The 20,303-nt window shown below is 39.1% G+C and overlaps 4 protein-coding genes across 7 annotated transcripts; 2 read left to right on the top strand and 2 right to left on the bottom strand.

Moving 5' to 3' along the window:
* The first annotated feature begins 742 nt into the window (after positions 1–742).
* Positions 743–4,046, top strand: LOC106349923 (putative F-box only protein 15). Its single transcript, XM_022704514.2, has one exon. It carries the CDS (start codon positions 1,974–1,976, stop codon positions 3,081–3,083), a length of 1,110 nt encoding a protein of 369 aa, XP_022560235.1. The 5' UTR covers positions 743–1,973; the 3' UTR covers positions 3,084–4,046.
* Positions 4,047–4,256: 210 nt separating this feature from the next.
* LOC106346992 lies at positions 4,257–6,808 on the top strand. 4 transcript variants are annotated; one of them, XM_013786480.3, is made up of 5 exons: positions 4,257–4,491; positions 4,797–5,350; positions 5,427–5,491; positions 5,996–6,086; positions 6,453–6,808. In XM_013786480.3, exons 2-5 carry the CDS (start codon positions 4,816–4,818, stop codon positions 6,461–6,463), a joined length of 702 nt encoding a protein of 233 aa, XP_013641934.1. In that variant the 5' UTR covers positions 4,257–4,491; positions 4,797–4,815; the 3' UTR covers positions 6,464–6,808. The 4 variants fall into 4 exon arrangements, with proteins under 4 accessions (XP_013641934.1, XP_013641932.1, XP_048604168.1 ...); XM_048748211.1 differs by having other exon boundaries at positions 4,272–4,491; positions 4,805–5,350; XM_013786478.3 differs by lacking the exon at positions 5,996–6,086.
* A 4,341-nt stretch (positions 6,809–11,149) lies between these two features.
* On the bottom strand, positions 11,150–13,178 carry LOC106349924. The gene has a single exon (XM_013789882.2). The coding sequence runs from the start codon at positions 13,176–13,178 to the stop codon at positions 11,679–11,681; it is 1,500 nt and encodes a 499-aa protein (XP_013645336.1). The 3' UTR covers positions 11,150–11,678.
* A 45-nt stretch (positions 13,179–13,223) lies between these two features.
* On the bottom strand, positions 13,224–16,730 carry LOC106346993 (ALBINO3-like protein 2, chloroplastic). The gene is made up of 13 exons (XM_013786481.3): positions 16,133–16,730; positions 15,879–16,006; positions 15,714–15,785; positions 15,245–15,346; positions 15,041–15,100; positions 14,875–14,940; positions 14,678–14,725; positions 14,410–14,589; positions 14,272–14,327; positions 14,069–14,186; positions 13,851–13,937; positions 13,595–13,704; positions 13,224–13,483 (listed from the first exon to the last, which is right to left on the bottom strand). Exons 1-13 carry the CDS (start codon positions 16,569–16,571, stop codon positions 13,330–13,332), a joined length of 1,620 nt encoding a protein of 539 aa, XP_013641935.1. The 5' UTR covers positions 16,572–16,730; the 3' UTR covers positions 13,224–13,329.
* Positions 16,731–20,303: the final 3,573 nt, after the last annotated feature.

Below are 20,303 nucleotides of genomic sequence, written 5' to 3'. Positions count from 1 at the left end.
CTACGTAGCGACCGAGTCGTGTGCGTGCTCGGTCGCTACGTAGCGAACGAGCCATGTACGTGATCGGTCGCTTCGTAGCGACCGAGCCGTGTACGTGCTCGGTCGCTACGTAGCGACCGTGCCGTGTACGTGCTCGGTCACTACATAGCGAACGAGCTTCGGTGAGAGCTCGGTCGCTACGTAGCGACCGAGCTTCGGGGAGAGCTCGGTCGCTACGCGTGTACGTTCTCGGTCGCTACGTAGCGACCGAGCTTCGGGGAGATCTCGGTCGCTACGTAGCGACCAAGCTTCGGTGAGAGCTCGGTCGCTACGTAGCGACCGAGCTTCGGGGAGAGCTCGGTCACTACATAGCGACCGAGCCATGTACGTGCTCGGTCGCTACGTAGCGACCGAGCCGTGTACGTGCTCGGTCGCTTCGTAGCGACCGAGCTTCGGGGAGAGCTCGGTCGCTACGTAGCGACCGAGCCGTACACGTGCTTGGTCGCTACGTAGCGACCGAGCCGTGCACGTGCTTGGTCGCTACGTAGCGACCAGCTTTTGCGCTGGTTGCTATGCGGCAACCTTGTTCGCGTCTTTCTCCGATTTTTCGTGAATGTGTTTTCCCCGCAAGATTCTTCGTAAAAATAAATCTTTTTCTAAGATTTATTTTTCGTAAAAACGTTCATTCCGATTTTTACGGACTTTCAGACATTGATTCTGTCGTGACCGATTTTGACCCCAACACTTCCGCAACTCGAAAATATTCCCGGAGCCCGCCATTTTTTTTTCTTTCACATTTTTGTTTTTTGGTGTGTTTAAAATGATGTTAAAACGTCTATATTTATAGGAAACTTTCGAATCTGGTAGATGTAATTTTCCTAGGAATTTGTGACGAAAATTAGTTAGGTGGCCGAAAAAAAAACGTGTTACAACTATAATTTCCTCTCTAAGTACACGTAATTATTTCCTCGTAAAGAACACGCTAATTTTACGTCGAATTTACGAGGAAAGCGTATTTCCTCGTAAAAGCCACGTCACTTTACACCGACTTTACGTTTCCTCGTAAAAGCCACGTCACTTTACACGAGGAAAGCGTATTTCCTCGTAAAAGCCACGTCACCTTACACCGACTTTACGTTTCCTCGTAAAAGCCACGTCACTTTACACTGACTTTACGACGAAACGGTTTCGTCGTTAATTTACGAGGAAATAACGCTGATTTTACTTTTCCACGTAATTTCCTCGTAAACTCGACGTAATTTTACGAGGATTACTTTTTCTCGTTAATTTTCATCCATAAGCTTGTGTTTTCTTGTAGTGTTTTGTGCAAATCGAAGATACCGCTTATTATCTTATAAATTTTAATTTTAATTTTATTTAACAATTCATATTAATGTATTAAGGAACATAATGTGACAATATATAAGTACATACATAATATCATTTGATTAATTTCCTTAATGTATTCAGTAATGAATTTTAAAAGTTTAACTCTAACAATAGTTTATTGTTATTCAATTAATAATTCAAAATTATATTTTAAAATCTTATGTTATTAAATTTTATTATATTTGTAAAGAAATTATTATATGGTGTTATTCAATTAAGATTCAATCCAGTGTTATTAACTTTTAAAAATCTTTTTGTCATAATCATTTGAGAAAAAAGATTAGTAAACTTTCTATCAGTCCATGACTAAATTATTAAAAATAAAAGCAAAGATATATTAGAGAGATTTTAGAATCCACAAAAAAAAAATTCTGTAAATGATATCAGATTTTATAATTTTAATTTTTTAAATTATAAAATTTATAGAATAGAAATTAAAATCAATGATGCATGGAATAACGCCCTCTATAAATATTCAAAAACTACATTTTTGTTGTTTAAAGAAATGAAATTTGACTTTCTCTCAGTGATCAACTAGCTCGCACATAAGGAATAGAGTTTTGCTTGTTTTCTCTTAGGTGTAACCGATTTTCTGTTTTTTATCCATGGCTTCATCGATCGCTTCCCGGTCGTCGCTGCCTTTTGAGTTGGTAGAAAATATACTTTACAAGGTTCCGGTGGAATCTTTGGTACGATTCAAGTCCACATGCAAACAATGGTGTGCTCTTTTAAATGACAGTAGATTCATCTACAAACACTTGAAACTCTCCCGGGAAGGACTCATCCGAGTCCATGATCATAAGTTGTATCAGTATATCAATCTTGAGACCCTAGCCCTTTCAAGTCTACAAGGTCCATCTAATATTTATTCAATGATTCACTGCGATGGATTATTACTATGTCAATTTAAATCTGATAATATAGATAGAAATCTCGCAATTTGGAATCCGTTTCTGAGCCTAGTCAAATGGATCAAACTCTCGATTTCTTACACAGGGCATTGGGATATCTACGGTTTTGGATACGACAATTTATCCCGTGAGAACTACAAGATCTTGAGGTTTTGTAATAAATTAGGATATGAAGAGGCTGAGATATATGAGTTCAAGACTAAACTCTGGAGAAGTGTTGATTACTCTTGTGCGTATTCTTGGTATGCATGGTATGACGAAGCTGTGTCTATGGATGGAAACATGTATTGGTTTGTTAAAAGGGACAAAGAAAATTCCCAAACTGAAAACTTCATCCTGTGTTTTGATTTCTCCAGAGAGATATTCAAAGAAACATGTTGTCTTCCCTTTATAAATCGTGATGATGTTTGGCTTTTGCCACATCTATCAGGTTTCAGAGGAGATAGGCTTTCTAAGTTATCTAAAGATAAATATGGGAAGATTCAGGTGTGGGTTACAAACAAGGTGACTGATGAAGTTGTTTCATGGAGCAAGTATTTTAATGTAACTCCCCAAAATCTCTCGATATTATCCCGTGAGTCTATCAATAATACGACATTCTTCATCCATAAGACCAATAGGATCATGTTATGGTGCAAGGAAGAAGATGTCAAAAATAAAGATATATACGTCAACGTTTACGAAATATGTGAAGGTGTGGTCGAGAAACTAGTTGAGACAGGACGACATAGACGTGGTGATAAGGGTTGCATTACTAAGATTGGTTATATATTTGTACCAAGTCTGGTTCCGGTTCCAGAGTAAGAGGAGGCTTCTGAGGGTTGCTCGATCTCTTTCAAACATGTTAGCTTATTATGTTCTAACGCACTATGCATTTCCTTTGGTGTTGCTTTCAAATACTAAACCTTAAAACAAATCTGGAAAGATTGCATTCTCTGTTTTTTTTTTTATACTTTAATTAAATTAGCAAAAGAAAAGAAAAGGAACTGGAGCCATGTTTGGTTCTTGTTAAAATCATTTGTGACCATATGAGGTTATTTGTGATCATACTTAACACACAAGTGACGTATTTAACACACAAGTGAAGTATCTACTAATCTTGAACGGTCCATATCTTCGGCATATAGTTCTATACTTAAAACACAAGTGAAGTATCTATTTACTCTTGCATGATTCATCTTCAAAATTACATTTTGTATTTTGGTAACTTAATCTTCTATGAGTTTTCTGCTTGAAGTTCTTAAAACAATTCGGTTCACATAGATTCTCTGTTTTCTTTTATAGTATTTGATAATCTCATGGTTAGATGATCTATGTTACCTGCGCATCACAGTCTGAGTCGTGCTTACCCTTTGTAAAAAAAGGCCATTTATCGCAGATTACAGGAAATTCAGGTTTCAAGTCCCGGAGAAGAGCGATTTATGCAGACTACAAAAAGAAAAATTTACAAGGAAGCTTCAACATGGTGCAAGTAAATCTAGTCAGGAATGGATCTTCGTAGGACGGCTCAGATGATGCAGTTAGGCGTATATCTTCATAAGGCATGTAGTATTGTCAGTTGTCGATTGTCTATGTAATATTTCTCATTAATGTCATAATAAACCAGCGTTAAAAAAAAAAAAAGGCAAGCGCCTCACGCCCCTAATTTTAGTCAAAAATTAGGGTCCCATTTAAAGTTGCTCACATACAAGCGTATGATGTATATTTATGGAGTTTAATTGATCATTTTAGTTTGGATTATTTTCTCCTAGATTTTAATTATAAACATAGATATGTGTCTACATTTTAGTTCTTTGTAAACATACCAAAATCTTGTATGAAGGTATCATTTGAGAAAAGTTGCTTTAGGTATTGTAAAAAAAGTTGCCTTGGCCCCTAAAAACGTTTGCACGGCACTGCACTCAGTGGTGAATTTTTTATTCTAATTAAATCAGGTTTCGAACACAACCATTATATGCTGACAAAAAAAAAAGAACACAACCATTTCCTTTTCATGACTGAGGATTAATTGAACAAGTGGATGATGAGAAAGCAAGAGGCACGTTGCGACATAAAACCATGCAATCTTCAGTTCTCGACGTGTGTCATTTGTCTTTCTTTGTGTGTTTTCTCCATTTTGTCTCTCTCTAAAGAAGTTTTGTGCCTCTAGTTTTCTCCGTCTCTACCACCCATTGTTCTCTCCTACTTGCTCTACTGAATCTACCATAAACAGGTTTGTGTTTTTCCTTTTTCCTGTTTAATTAAACCTTTTCCCATCTCAAATTATAGAGTTTTCATCTCTTTACGTTGATTTTGTTAGTTGATTATGGACTTGTACAGGAAGATGAAATGAAGCTAACCATTTTAGAATTTGTTTATGTGCTTAAACATATTAGAAATTGTGTTTGCATGAAGTATCTTCTGAACAATTTGATGAAATAAACCACTTGGGATTAAGGCAATTTGTTTAACCGCTTTTTTCATCTCTCTTTTCTGTGTAAAAATGACTTCCTTTTATCTCTCAACTCTTGAGGTCAGAATTAAAGATACCACCAGTATGAGTCAAACAATGGAGGAAAATGAGTGTTTAGAGAGTGAAGGCAAGATAAGTTGGATATGGAGTAAGGCAGTAAGTGTTGGGAAGAAGGTTCTGACAGCTGGTGTTGTAGTGTCTTCAGCTCCACTCCTGTTTCCTCCACTTGTTGTCGCCTCTACCATCGCCTTCATATCCTCAGTTCCTTTTTGTCTCTTCTTGGCAAACTACGCTTGTACTCAAAAGGTCATGAGGACTCTTCTTCCTCCTAATGAAGAAACAAGTAGTGGAATAGAGAAAGATGAATATTCGTTTGAGGACGTCAAGCTTGGTCACGGTTTAGGCATGGCCGAATTTGACGGGGCGGAACCGGTTCTCATACAGAGTGAGGAAGATGAGGAGATGGCGAAAGAATCAACGAGGATGATAGAGAAAATCAGGGACGAGGGTAGATCTGATCAGAAAGAAGTACAAGATGGTGAAAAGTCAGGAAATGCCAAGCCAGAGAAGGTTCAAGATCAGACTGCAAAGCAAGAAGCACCTAAGACTGGACATGAAGGTTGTTTGTGATGATTATAATAAAATGTTATTTTGCGTGAAATAGCTCTTATCGAGACTCACTACCGTTTCTGCAGGGGAGCTTGAGAGTACTACAACTGAAGCTTCTACTGGAAAGGAAGAGGAAACATCTTCGAACGAGGTTAAGACTTGATCCATTCTCAATTCTAATCTGTAAACATTGTTGTTATTGGATTTGTTTTACGGATGGAAATTCTGCTTACTAATATGATTATGCTGTTGAGTGATTCACTGGCTCAATAACAATAAATTTGCATTGTCACGTATATATTAGTAATGGTCTTGTTGCAAAGGTTCATGGCATGTCAACATTAGAAAAAAGGAAGATCAACAACATCAAAATGGTTTTGTTAAATTTTTGTTCGATGTTGAATTCTATCCATGGTCTTGTGATGTTTGATGTGAACTTAGTTTATAGGTTGAGTCCAATAGTCTCGAGGCCGTGTCAGTCCTTTAAATCCCAATGCTTATTTATACATGTCCTGGTTAAGGATCAAGAAACAAGGTTAATTCGTAATTGTGGAATTTAACACTCCTTAAGATGTAAATGTTATACCAGTGTTAGAAGTTCTAGATAACTGACAAAAAAAATTGTTTTAAAATCATTCTCTGATCTCTTGACCAGCCGATAGACCAAGGTGTAAGTGCGCCAAGTGGAACAGGGGAAGAGAAACGAAAAAATACTACTAAGAAAAAGAAAAAAACCGGGCGTGCAGGTAACCGGTTTTGACTCATCCTTCTGAACTCTCATGTTTTGAGCTCTCTTTACTTTGGAGGACAGATTGTGCATACATTTACTATGATGGTGGTGGTTTGGTAATGCTTTAGGTGTCTTGAGTATGTTCTTGGACTGATGTTTTTTCAAATGTGATGGTGTCTTTACATATATTTAGGCATGTAGTAACAATTTTGGACTCAACTCTCTGCTTTTATCTCCAAGTTGAATGAGTGAGTAGCTTCAAAAAGCATGCCTGTGATGGTAGATTAGTATTGTGCTTGATTCTACAGATGATGTTAAAATAGTGACTGTCGAAATATGTAGGGTTTTGATCGAAATTAAAGAGGAATGGTGTGATTTGCAGGTGTACAGTGAGGAGAAAATATGGGAGAAGATGGAAGTGTTGAGGAAGGTAGTAGGATACAGTGTTGCAAGGAGTGCTACGTTTGCAGAGGAGTTAAAGGCTCTTTATGTTTTCACAGGCGTGGTTGAGCCTCCTCAGTCAAGTTTGATAAACCAGGATAGTCATGATATTGCAAATGTTTGTGTTAGACTTCGCTTCCTTATGTCTGTTATTGGAATAAACTAGTTTGATGGTGTGCTTGTGTGCTAGGGTCAGACTCTTTCAAGTCTCAAACATGTAATGTGTAGTAAATCTCAACTTTCTGTATTTTTTTGTGACTTTTCAACCTAGTTTTATTAATTTGGATTTGCAAATAATCTCTCCTATCCCCTTCTTTAAGCTGTTTTGTATAGCACATTTCACATTTCAACTTTTTTTTTTTGTGTCCGTCACATTTTTGTATATCAACAATTATTGAGTGTATGGACTTGTTACTCTTAAGAAAGTCTGACCCAAATGCATAAGCTTCTCCTTCACAGAAACTAGGGTTGGGACTTTTAACAGAATCCAACCGAAATTTTAGTCTGATTTCGCAGGTTTATAGAAATATTTTGGTTTTTCTTCGGTTCGCTAATTGGTTAGTTTATCTTTTAAAAAAATGAAATAAAAAATAAAATTTTGCTAACCAAATTTCTAACTGTAATAACTGAATTAACCAAAATTTTGAACTGTGCTAACCCAAATTACTTGAATCGGAACTATTTGAATTAACCAAAAATTTCTGAAACAAATTAGTTGAACTAACCACAATTATCTGTGTTTAACCAACTTTACTCAAATTTTTAACTGAAATATAATCGAAACCAAAAACTTCTATTAGTTTAATAGAAATAGTACATATCACTAACCTAGCACAATTCCCAAAATATCCATCAATGTCCAGCTTTCTTTAGTGATGCGTCTCTAGAGCAGATTCACATCTTGAATGAATTTGAATCTATAATTGGTCTAAATCTGGTCTAAGTTTAATATGAGCATTTCATAGTGAACTCTCAAGAGAAAACGTCTAAGGTTGCAGGCTAAGCTCTTGCAAAAAAATGGTCAACTCATGTATAAAGCATTATATATTCTTTTTTTTTTTTCACAGAATATAATTTTATTAATGATCAAAGTAATCGTTTGACATAGCATCCCTTATAAATTAGGGAACATAACTGTAATAATGATAGGAGGATCGGTATGGTATGACTTGTTTTGCAAGTATGTCTGCACAAAGATTAGAATTTATGTTTGTCGAACAGAACTTGATCTCCTCAAACTTTGCTGCCCATCTCCAGATATCGCGAATCCAGTTCATCACATCTATGTTTGTAGACTCTCCATTGGCCAGTTTCATTACATTAATGTTATCTCCTTCAAATATAACATGTTTGTATCCTTTGCTCCAGCAATTCATCATTGCAAGTAGTAAGGCTTGTAGTTCTCCTTCCAAGGCTGTTGTTGGTTGTTGGTTTGAGGCATGAGCCGCTCCTTTGAATCTTCCCATATCATCCCTAATTATCCAGCCCGCTCTTGTCTCTATCTGAATGTTGTTAAATGCTCCATCGTAGTTGCATTTCACAAACCCTGTTGGTGGTTTAGTCCATTTGTTCCTTTGGTGTTCCATATCTCGTCTCAGTTCTTGTCTATCCTCATCTCTATCTACAGATTGGTAGGCTTCCAACCATTCTTTTGTATCAAAATAGGCTGATTGCAAGGTTGTGCGCCAGTGTATTGATGTTTGTTGGAAGATCATCTTGTTTCTACATTTCCATATTCTCCAAAGAATCCACCAAGGAAGATGTCGGAGATGGTCCGGGAGATTTGGGATTTTTTGTAGAAGTGCCATGAGCTTATCTTCTAATGTAGATTGTGCCTGATAGAAGATATTGTGTGGCAAACCTGATGCCCTCCAGATGCGTTGTGCATAGAAACATTCAAAAAACAAATGTTCAGTTGTTTCTTCTTGTTGACAATGGGGACATTTGACTGAAGTAGTCACGTGTCGACGTTGTAAGTTACTCCCCAATGGTAAGGAGCTTGTAACCATTTTCCATAGGAAATGTTGAAGTTTTGGGGCCGTTGGCAGCTTCCATATCATATTCTTAAGAATGATACTTCCCGGAGGTGGTTCTATTGGTAGATCTTGAGGATCATGTGTAGCCAACCAGTAACCCGACTTGACTGAATATTCCCCAGACTTATTATAATGCCAGACTAGAGGGTATGTATCCGCATAGACGCATAGTTTCATCGATAAGATTTCTTCTGCATCAGCTTCAACTATTGTATGTCTTATGAGCTCCTCATTCCATCCCGTTTGGTTTTGTTTCATGAGCTCTGATACCTTAGTCATTGGGTTACTCTGATCTTTAGGTATAGGGGCTCATGGTGGCGAAGTAGGAAGCCATGGATCTGCCCATAGTGATACAGATTCACCATTGCCAATGATAAAACGCAAACCTCTTTTGAGTAAGGCTTGACCGTGCAGTAAGGAATTCCAAATATAGGAACTTTGCTTCTTTGTCCCTGCTTTGAGGATGTTGGAATTAGGGAAATACTTCCCTTTGAGAACTCGTGCCATCAAGCTATTAGGTTTGATAAGTATTCTCCAGACTTGTTTCGCAAGTAACGCATCATTGAATTTTTCGAAATCACGAAATTCCATTCCTCCTTCTTTTTTTGGTAGGCTCATTCTTTGCCAAGCAAACCAGTGCATTCCTTTTGAACCATCACTTTTACCCCACCAGAACTGAGCCAGAGTGTTATTAATATCATCACAAACCTTCTTTGGCATTTTGAAGACATTCATCGGATATACTGGCGTTGTTGAAGCTATATATTTTGTGAGAACTTCTTTGCCTCCTGGGGATAAGAATCGATGATGACAACCATTAGTCTTTGCTTTAACTGTCGCTACTACATACTCTAGGTTTTCTGTCTTCTTTCTTCCAAACTGTTCAGGAATGCCCAGATATTTACCGCCTCCTCCCTCATTGTGTATTCCGAGTATATTTCTCATTTGTGTCTTAACCTGATCCTTGACCCGACTTCCAAAAGTAATAGAAGACTTTCTTAGATTAACAGCTTGTCCAGATATTCTTTCATACTGACTCAGTATCCTTTTGATGGCACGTCCATTTTTCGGATTGGCTAGGGTGAAGAATAAGGAGTCATCAGCAAATAGTAGATGGTTGACTGCGGGGCTTTGAGTGCTTATCTTCATACCTTGTATTTTCCTATCAACTGCCGCTTTAGTCATCAAGTGAGAGAGAACATTTGCACATAGGATGAATAGGTATGGCGATAGAGGGTCTCTACCTGGTTGAATGTAGCCTCTTGGTGACCCATTGATCAAAACTGAAAAGGATACAGTCTTCACACAAGTCATAATGTGGTTTATCCATTTTTCACAGAACCCCATTCGCCTCATAGTTTCCTCCAAAAAATTCCATTCTAAGCGGTCATATGCCTTTGTGATATCAGTCTTTAAGGCCATATAAGATTTTGATTGTCTCTTACTGACCTTAAGCGCATGGTAAGCCTCGTGTGCTATGATGACGTTGTCTGAGATGATACGTCCTGGCATGAATGCAGTTTGGTTCTCAGAAATAATCTCAGGGAGGTGGGCTTTGAGTCGCTTAACCAAAATCTTTGAGATGATTTTATAACTCACATTGCATAGAACAATAGGTCTGAACTCAGTCATCTTGGTAGCTGGTCTCACTTTTGGGATGAGGCAAATATTGGTGTGATTGTGGTTTTGATCAAGGAACTCGCCTTCAAAGAATTGCATAACTTCTTCTACAATGGTCGGTCCAATATCTTCCCAAAAGGTATGATAAAAGGCGCCAGTGAAACCATCAGGCCCAGGGGCCTTATGAGCACCAATGGCATAGATAGCTTCCTTGATCTCTTCTATAGTAACTGGTCTTGTAAGATCTGCATTAATCTATGGAGTAACACTAGAAGCAAAGCCATGGAAAGCATCCTCTAAATCCATGGGTGTCATCTGTTGGGAACTGAATTGAGCTTTAAAAAATTCTTCAGCAGTGTGAGCAATCTCTCTGTCACCGTGGATAGTGTTTCCGTTTGTATCCGTAAGAACACTTATTCTGTTTCTGATTCTCCTTGATTTTGTGACAGAATGAAAGAACTTCGTATTGCGGCCTCCTGCTCGAAGCCATGGGTTTCTACTTTTTCTTTTCCAGTAGTTTTCTTCATCATAGTAGGCTTGTTGTAGCTCTGTGTGGAGTTGTTTTTTCACAGTAACAGGATGTCCATCCGTGCATGCTATGTCTAATTGATGGCGTAGAGTAGATATCCTCTCTTTAGCATTAAAACAATGCATGCGCTTCCATCTGGATATATGAGATCTACTCTTCTGAAGTTTATGGGCAAGGCTGATGTTCCCATTTCTATCATATTGTTTCCACTGGGTTGTAACTGATTGTTTGAAACCTTCTTGGTGGCGAAGTCTGTCATCATACATAAATTTGTGTCTCCGGTCTTCGCTATGACCATCAAAAAAAGAAATCAATGGTCTATGATCTGATTCACCCAGTTCGAGAAAGTGTGTTTCTGCAGTAGGAAATTGTTGGTGCCAGTCCGTATTTCCCATAGCTCGATCCAAGCAGCAGGACACATTGTGGATTCCTCTCTTTACCGTCCAAGAAAATCTATTGCCTACTGGTTGAAGGTCAGTGAAGTTACAAACCCGACTCATTTGTCTGAATTCGTTGAAGCTGATGTCTGATCGCGCATTGCCTCCTACTTTCTCATTGTGATTTAGGATTTCGTTGAAATCACCCGTTATAAACCAACGTCCTTGTCTGTTTACTGCTATGCGTTCTAGTCTTTCCCATAACAGGTGTCTGTGTTGACGTTCAGGGTATCCATAGACAAAAGACAAGTAGAAACTGATTCCATTAAAGATAACTTTACAATCAATAAGATGAGCAGACTGATACAACACGGTTACATCTACTTCTTGCTTCCAAAAGATGGTTAGACCACCACTTAAGCCTATAGGAGGAACAGATACATAGTTAGGGAATTCGAGATCGCAGCTTAAGTCTCTAATGTAGTTGTCTTGTTGCTTTGTTTCTGACAGGCAGATGATGTCCAAGAGATACTTGTAGTGTATCTCTTTCAGGCGTCGAACCGTCGAGTCTTTACCTATCCCTCGACAGTTCCAAGCGGCTACTCTCATGGAGGCAGTGGTGGTTCCGGGCCCACCGCGCCTCTCCACATGTTGGATGGACCTTCACTCGTTCCAGCCCCTTTCATCTCCTCTGATACAATCTTCTTCTTTCTCTTGTCGCCATCTTGACTGCTCCGTTCCCCTCTTGTCTCTTCAGAAAACTTCATTTTGTTGTCTGTAGTTTCACTCATCCAGATTTTGCGTTTGAGAACTTGACTACCATCATGCCTTGGAACAAATGGTTTGCTTGCATACATCTCTTCCATGTTCAAATCACCAGAATACATAGTACCCATAGATTCACCAGACCAGAAGTCATCTTCCTTCTCAACCGTTTCTTCTACTTGCTGTTCAGGCATCTCTGCTTCCTGCATCACTGGCTCTTCCGGAATGTCATCCTGAGCGCCCATGTTTGCACCTTCATCATTGATCTCCTCAATGTAAACTCCCATATCATGGTGGCGTTGATCATCTTGTCCTTGGTTGTTGTCATCATCATTATCTTCATCAGGATCCTCTTCTGGGCCTCCGTTTTGGATCAAGCACCGGCCAGAGTCGTGAGTCATCATACCACATGTCTCACAGAAACCACGAAGTCTTTCGTAGTGTAGTTTGAGTAAGGTGTTGACTCCAGGTGTGAATTGGAAGTTACGCTGAAAGTGCAGAGGGCTGTTGATGTTCCAGTTCAACCGGATGCGCACAAACTCCATTCTTCCCCCCACTTCTTCATTATAGTCAATTTGGATGTATTCACCAAGAGCCCTTGCAATATGAATGATGACTTCACGGTTCATAAATTGGAAGGGTATGCCCCTGACTTGAATCCAGAAAGGGATCTTGTTCAAGAGATTCATATCCATCAGGGGAGACCACTGCTGAAGAGTGATCATTCTGTCAGCATAGGCCCAAGGTCCGCGTCTGATAACTGTCTCCATTGCTTCCTCTGATGGGAATACAAATTGGAAACGTCGTCCCTCCATTGTTCGCCCACGAACAAGTCCTTCTAATCCCCAACTTCTTGGCATTGCTGCGATGATGGCACGAATGTTTTGACGTCTCGGCATGGTAGGGCGTCCCACAAGAATGAAACGGTTTTCTTCCGCTGCTTGTTGAACCACCGCATGAGGGAGAACAAATGGCGCCACTTCACTACCAAGATCAATATCTTGCATAGCACGCCTAATATTGTCTGTCATTTTGTTTAGAGTATCGTAAATTCTGAGGGGGAATAACAAGATTTTTGCAATGAAAGATATAAGGAAGCATATCCAAACTCTTGTTTGTAAACTCCTTTTATAGTATCTTGTTTGCGTAGAGGTTAAACCATCACATCGGACTCCAACCGATATGGAGAAACAGGGGAACGTGGCCGAAAAGACAGGATCAACTCCCACATTACCATTAAAATCAAACTCATCATCCACGAAGATCGTGGTGAGAAACCACCAAATCTGCAACCGTTTTTTGATCGCTCGTAAATCGCCAATAACCGTTTTTTCTCTCATCTCAATGTTATATATCGTTAAAGCATTATATATTCAATACAAGTATACCGTGTAAATATTCAACTTGATATAAGTAATTACTTATTGACATGGTTGAACCGTCTCCACAGAGAAAACGTATCTATCAAATACTCAAAAAAATGGAGATTTGTCAGAAATGATCCTTCCTGCTACTTGCAAGATCGCTAACGAGCTCATTTTCATCTTCACACTGTTCTAGCAGAGGTTTGTAGGCCGGATTGTGATCCACCACTACTCGTAAAATCTTTGCAGCTTCATGACTCTGCCCTTCCTTGTACAAAGCGCTGCGAAAGCAAACCAAAACCAAAACCTTTTGTTTGTCACATAATTAGCTCTTCAACAGTTATCATCTTAAGGTCTGTTTCCTAAACTTACGTATTGTAAAAGTATTGTACCTTGAAAGAAGTAGCAATGCTTCAAAGTAATGCTCTTTGCTTTTAGCATCACCTGGTTCTTTCAGTTTCGCCACTCTTTCCAAATGTATGATTCCGCTTTTCATATTCCCCTGCCACGTACAAATTCAGACACCAAATGTCACGAGTCAGTGGAACATGACAGGCAAAGGAGTCATAACTGACTAAAGGTTTCTCAATCAAGACCTGAGGCACTTTCATGTTTATCATTTTTAAAACACTAATGATTGGTCAAAACCTGTTGTACGTAGGCAGCACCAGCCCATTGAGATGCAAGCATTAAAAGTTCAACATCCTCAGCATCAGATGCAGCCTCATCAAGGAGCTGAGAAAGGAACATAAAGAATTTTGCTGCTGAGTACAAAATAGTCCCAAGCAGAAACCAACTAGATCATCTGCGGGTCAAGGAGAGATAAATAATTCAATAGATATCAAAACTCAGAATTCATTTCTAACCTTGGAGATAGCACGCTCTAAATATTCAGTTGCTTCCGATAACTGCATCTTCTGCAACAAAGCCTGCCCCATGAGAACCAAACCTCTCACATATCCAGGATCCTTTTCAAGAGCTAATCTGAAAACAATAATACTCACGCAGTAAGTACAAAGTAGGCAAAGAGTATTAGAGGAGCATGAGGAAGGTCTTTGGAAATACACACCGAAGCAATTGAATGGATGTCTCTTTATCACCTTTTGACAAGACCTGAACTGAGAGCTGACACCAAACCCCCACCCATTATAAGAAAAAAAAAAGCGGAACATAAAAATAAAAGATGATCAATATATCCACTACTTACAGAAAGAAGTTCTTCTGGTGCTAACGTCTGTAGAGAAAGGGTCTGCTCTTTCAAGTCTGAGTCGACATACTTGATCACAGATTCAGTGATCTCCATGGAGTGCTCAACGCCTGGGGAGGAGGTCCCCTGACCCAGTAAACCAAGTTTTGCTAATACCGTAGGATGCTTGAGAGACAATTGCTGCAGAGTTGAGATTTCTCGGTAAGGAATTTAAACAAGGAAACGCATTTTTCACTGAAAATTCCGAAAAGAGACTGAAATAGCATACCTGAATTATACTTACTGAACTGTTAGTTACCCAGTAGACAAGACTTCCCTGAAAAAAAAATGATAAGATTGTGGGAACATAAACAGCAGCATCGCTTCTGTTTTCATAGAAACATAACTGAGAAAATGTAATGCGAGGAATTTTATTTAAAGAAGAATTCAAAGTCTGCAGGAAATTTTAAGAAGAAAATTACTTACCTGTGGAATAGCATAGCCGACAAAGAACAGAGGAACACTTAGGATCTCTAAATACAACTTGTAATACTACAAACAAAGAAAATAAGTACAACCCTTGAGCATCTGGAAGCATGAAATCTTAGTTCTAGTTACAAAACATCAAGCCAGACATGTTAAACTAACTCACTCTCATGAGCAACCCGGTCAAGCCAGTAGTTTGACGAACTGTGGGTGAATCAAAACATATCTGGAAAAGGGATTAAAAGTTAGACGCGTAACACTACTGCCACCTGCAACAATGTTGATTGAACAAATAAATTCTAAAGAGCAGCAAGCATAATATTGATCCTATTGACATTTATTTTCAAGTTATACGATTGGCAAAAAACACCTGTATGTTGATGTAATGGAAGACAGCAATTAGAATGGGAAAGACTGGTCCAAAAGAGCCAGTAGGAAGATCACTCAAATTCTGGAACCATAAGGCACCACCCTGCAAAGACAGGTACACAATTTCTTAATACAATTCCAGTACTATCATCTAGCTTCCAAATGCTGTTCTAGTTACAACACCTAAACCAAAAAACCATACAAATAGAAAACAAGTCATAAATAAAAAAAAGAGTATACTTGTCATAAATTCTAGAATAGTCTACTTCTGCCAGCCGATGATTAGCTATTTTTCCATTAAGTTAAAACAAACACTTAAAAGAATTCGAGTAGATGCATCTGAATTAGTATTAGTAAAAACGAGGAGCAATGGCATACACATTTGAGTAAATTCTATCAGAAACATAACCACCAAAAAAAAAACGCTACTGTAACTTTGTGACTATAGAACCTATGTAGTCTAAACTTACAGAATCGAACCCGGGATGACCATCTCGTGACATCTTCCGGATGCTAGCCATCAACAAGAAAAAGCAAGGGAGCTGCAAATGGTGAAAGCCAAAAGGGTAAGTGAGCAAGTGTTGCTACTCCTTAGATTATATATATCACATTCACATGAGAAGTTGTTTATATACCTGGACGGATAAGTATGGGAAAAACCACAAAAAGGAGGGGCAACCAATTGCTCGACTTTCTTTAAGAAAAAGAGAAAACTGATCAATAGATCCTCTTAAAGTTGGACTCTCAGGGATCGGCATAGGCACTGCAAGAAAAATGAACAGTTTGATAGGCTTTTAACAAGAATATGCAGAATCCATTCACACCATAATCAACGGAAGTAGCTTAAAAACGATGAAACAAGAAGCAAAGAAGAGAAGGAAGCACTAACACTGAGCTAACAACTCTGAGATCCTCTTCAATTTCTTGAGTTGAAGAACGAGCAAAGGCAACAATGCTAATCTGACAGCAACAGTCGAAGATGCGATAATCATCCACCAAGGCAACCCTGTACACTGATGGAACCCGTCGAGAAGATCAACGACGGCGAGTACCGGCAGAGAAGAATCATCGGTGATGATAATATCTTGAGAAGCGATTGGAAATTCTGGTCCAAGCTCGGGAGCGCCGCCGGGGGGCAGAGAAGAGAACAATCGACGGTGGGGAAAGGAGAAACACGGTGAGGGAGATGGAAGAGAAGGCGACGGGGAGAAGAGAGGATCGACGGCGTTGAAGGAAGGAGAGTGGGAGAAGAAGAGGAGAGGGATAGTAGAGAAACGGCGGCGCGTTGAAGAGATAGAGGAGGCGCGTAAACAACTCCACACGGCCATCTACAGTTTCTTTTTTTTCTCTAAAACCCTGAAGAATCGTTTGGAGAAGGTTTTAGAGAATTGAGATCTTATGGGAGATGCTCATCTTATGGAGACAAGAAGCCATCGAGTCTTGCTTCGCACTTTGGTCCGGTAATTTAGTTTTAGAGAATCGTTTTTTTTTTCAAAACTACTAAACTAGCCACTGTTGTTTAATTTCTAATTTTTTTAAAGTCAAAACTAAACTTGGACATTTTACCCGGACCCAAAGATCCAAACCGGAACCGACTCGAAAATAGAGGTTCGGATCTGGGTCTGGATCTGATGCGCCCCGAATCAGCAGGCTTGGCTTATGGATTTGAGATCAAACGAGATACCGAAAATGTATTTATGAATATGTTTCACCCCAAAGAAAGAAGAGCCCAACAAAAAAAATATAAGTCATAGTCGAATAATATATCAATCTGACGACAATTCAGAGACCGTCGACCATACAAAAGCACGAGATCAGCCGAAGAGTTTGGCGACCACAATCTTTCAATTTCGGTCAAGTCAAGACATTTATGATTTTTTGTCAATTCAAGGTATGTGGTCAAGTTTTCCTTGTTTTTATAAGTTGCTAATTTCTAGGTTTGACTAGTTACTTGTATTCCAACCATTTGTATGTTTTGCCTATTATATGAAGGTCATTTGATCAATGAAATAAAATAAGCTTTGAATGATTATTTTTGGAACCTTGAGAGTGATTCTCACTTTTCTTTCAATGGTGTAATATCTATTGATCAAACCGATTCGTCCTTGTTGTAGGCACAGGGGAAGATAACCCACGAATTGATAGAGGTTGGATCCAAGTTACAACCTGAACACAAAGAGATTAGATTTTTATGAGTTTTATTATGCAAACATGAACAAAATGGATCACGAATGAGAAGATGAAGATAATGTAAATATAAAAAGACAAATAAATAGAGGATCTGATGGAATCAAGCTGCTGGTTGTGTAACACTCTCGGCCTAATCAAATGATGGTTGAATTGGAATGAGATGGAGCTTTGCTTGCTGATTGTGTAACTCTCTCAAGCTTGGCTAGTAGTTGGGATGGACGAAATGGATTGATAGACACCACAAAGATCTATGGAAGGGATCTTTGATAATCCTGGTTGATCTGGAGCTGTTTCTCACACACTCAAAAGACTTAGAACAATAGTTTTGACAAAACTAGAAAAACTGTATTTTCATTCATAAAAGTTCAAAGGTGATTTACAAAGACAAACTAATTGATCTTTATAGGCTCGACTACTGGGACTCTCTAACCGTCTTAAAATGACATAAAGAAATAAAATTGAAATAATAAACTTGAAAGCAAAGGGATTGATGGCTCCATGAAAACTAGCCGTTGGAGGCTTAATGATGAGAATCTTGACCAAATGAATGTAGATGGTGTTCTCCTTGTATCTCGACGGTTTGAGGGGGTAACTGAGCTTCCTGGGAATCTTATTTATGGTCTGGAAGGTACTGATGTCGTGCATAGACTGAAGGAAAAAGAGCTGTTGGAGTTTTAATGCTTGAGATTCCAAATAAGGCAAGTTGAGGTAAATGAGAATCCGCCTGATCCTCTGGGTGCTGGTGCAGCTAAGGATGTCTTGGATGTCTTCTAGATGGCTGAGATGATCTCCTGTCTTCCATAGATAACTCTGGATCGAACCAATTCGAATTGGTTGGAGACTTTCCCAAATTGATGTCGGTTTGGCCGGTTTTGGGAAATCGATTGCATCTTAGTTTTTCCTTGACCAATTCGTATGATTTCGGGCTTTATGGAAAGCTAAGACATCTTTCTTGAAGCCCATGGTTGGTTCTGGAGAAGGTCGCTTCATGGTTGGGCTGAAATCCACTTCGAAGGGCTGATACTCGCAACTGGACGTGCTGGAGAACCTCCAGTTTGTAAAATTCATAACTTTCTGGTCCGTGAAGCTTTTCTTGAAATTCCAAGCCTCAATGACTCCTTGGTGAGTTAGCCTTCTGGTAAAATTTGTTTCATAGACAAACTTCTTATGGGTGTTGATATAGGCTCCTTGGACTGAACGTCTGTCGCTGGTGTCTCCTAGGTGGCCGGTTTGGGAGGTTTGGTGAGGCTCTGGTTGAACCACGGATTTGAGGGCTACAACAGTCCTGGTGCGTCATACCCAGGAAATCATCCTTTTTGTCGTCTAGGTGCGTCATATCCTAGGACACTGAGTTGGGAATATCAGCAGCCTTCCGCATTTGCTGTGCGACCCTTTAATCCACAATTTCTCCTTATTGCTTGACTTGTGCGTTATATCAAGCAGCATCTGGAGTTGGGAATATCAACAGCCTTCCACAACTGTTGTGCGACCCTTCAATCCACCATTTCTCATTCGATCCGTCTGAGATCATTTTCCAAAGTCCGACTGAGTGATCCTTCCCTATTTAGGGTGTATCAATTTGGTATCAGAGCCACTCAATCGGTACTTGTCTGTTCATTTTCTCATCTTTCCATTTTCTTCATCCATCTTCTACCTTTCATCTTCTTTTCTTTATTAAAAAAAAGAGAGAGCTTTACGAAAAGCCAAGAGAGATCATCCCACCTGAAGCTAAAGAAAGACAGATTTGAGGGCAAATCTTTTTAAAGGAGGAGAGAATGATGCGCTCGAATCAGCAGCAGAAACAAATCAAGATGGCTTGGCTTATGGGTTTGAGAACAAACGAGATGGACTTGATGTATACTGAAAATGTGTTTATGAATATGTTTCAGCCCAAAGAAAGAAGGGCCCAACAAGAAAATACAAGTCATGGTCGAATAATATATCAATTTGATGGTAATTCAGAGACCGTCGACCATACAGAAGCACGAGATCAGCCGAAGAGTTTGGCGACCACAATCTTTCAATTTCGGTCAAGTCAAGACATTTATGATTTTTGGTCAATTCAAGGTCTTTGGTTAAGTCTTTCTTGTTTTTATAAGTTGCTAATTTCTAGGTTTGACTAGTCTTTTGTATTCCAACCTTTTGTATGTTTTGCCTATTATATAAATGTCATTTGATCAGTGAAATAAAATAAAATAAGCTTTGAATGATTATTTTTGTAACCTTGAGAGTGATTCTCACTTTTCTTTCAATGGTGTGTAATATCCATTGATCAAACCGATTCGTCCTGGTGCGTCATATCTAGGGAGGCAGAGAATCATCCTCTTTGTCGTCTAGGTGCGTCATATCCTACGATATTGAGTTGGGAATATCAGCAGCCTTCCGCATCTGCTGTGCGACCCTTCGATCCACCATTTCTCCTTATTGTTGGACTTGTGCGTCATATCAAGCAGCATCTGGAGTTGGGAATATCAACAGCTTTCCGCACCTGTTGTGCGACCCTTCAATCCACCATTTCTCATTCGATCCGTCTGAGATCATATCTCAAAGTCCGGCTGAGTGATCCTTCCCTATTTAGGGCGTATCAGGATCTATGCTAAAATATATGTTGGGTCTTTTTTCTTTGAATTTGCGGGTTTCAGTTTGGATCCAGATCCTATCTGAGATTCGATCAGGTACCCGAAGTATCCGAAAATTATTGTATATATTAAATATATTTGGGGTGATTGGACATATTTTTGGTATTTTGGATATTTTTTTAAGTATCGGGTTCAGATTTTCGAATATAATTTCATGTTTTGGGTAAAAAAATTAGATTTTCAGAAAATACAATTCGGATATTCAGTATCTTTTGGATTTTTGGATCTGAT

The sequence above is a fragment of the Brassica napus genome, chromosome C2, assembly GCF_020379485.1.
Source record: "Brassica napus cultivar Da-Ae chromosome C2, Da-Ae, whole genome shotgun sequence".
Lineage (NCBI taxonomy): Eukaryota > Viridiplantae > Streptophyta > Magnoliopsida > Brassicales > Brassicaceae > Brassica > Brassica napus.
The sequence above is the reverse complement of the archived record's forward strand: the minus strand, read 5'-3'. Positions and strand labels throughout refer to the sequence as shown.

What these genes read in the sequence shown, in the direction of transcription:
- LOC106349923 (XM_022704514.2), top strand. Translation starts at nt 1,974, where the DNA reads ATGGCTTCATCGATCGCTTCCCGGTCGTCGCTGCCTTTTGAGTTGGTA.
- LOC106346992 (XM_013786478.3), top strand. Translation starts at nt 4,816, where the DNA reads ATGAGTCAAACAATGGAGGAAAATGAGTGTTTAGAGAGTGAAGGCAAG. An exon ending in ACCTAAGACTGGACATGAAG is followed by an intron (nt 5,351 to 5,426) that starts GTTGTTTGTGAT and finishes CCGTTTCTGCAG; the next exon opens with GGGAGCTTGAGAGTACTACA. An exon ending in AGGAAACATCTTCGAACGAG is followed by an intron (nt 5,492 to 6,452) that starts GTTAAGACTTGA and finishes TGTGATTTGCAG; the next exon opens with GTGTACAGTGAGGAGAAAAT.
- LOC106349924 (XM_013789882.2), bottom strand. Translation starts at nt 13,178, where the DNA reads ATGAGAGAAAAAACGGTTATTGGCGATTTACGAGCGATCAAAAAACGG.
- LOC106346993 (XM_013786481.3), bottom strand. Translation starts at nt 16,571, where the DNA reads ATGGCCGTGTGGAGTTGTTTACGCGCCTCCTCTATCTCTTCAACGCGC. An exon ending in CACCAGAAGAACTTCTTTCT is followed by an intron (nt 14,328 to 14,409) that starts GTAAGTAGTGGA and finishes GTTTGGTGTCAG; the next exon opens with CTCTCAGTTCAGGTCTTGTC. An exon ending in GCATTGCTACTTCTTTCAAG is followed by an intron (nt 13,484 to 13,594) that starts GTACAATACTTT and finishes TTGCTTTCGCAG; the next exon opens with CGCTTTGTACAAGGAAGGGC.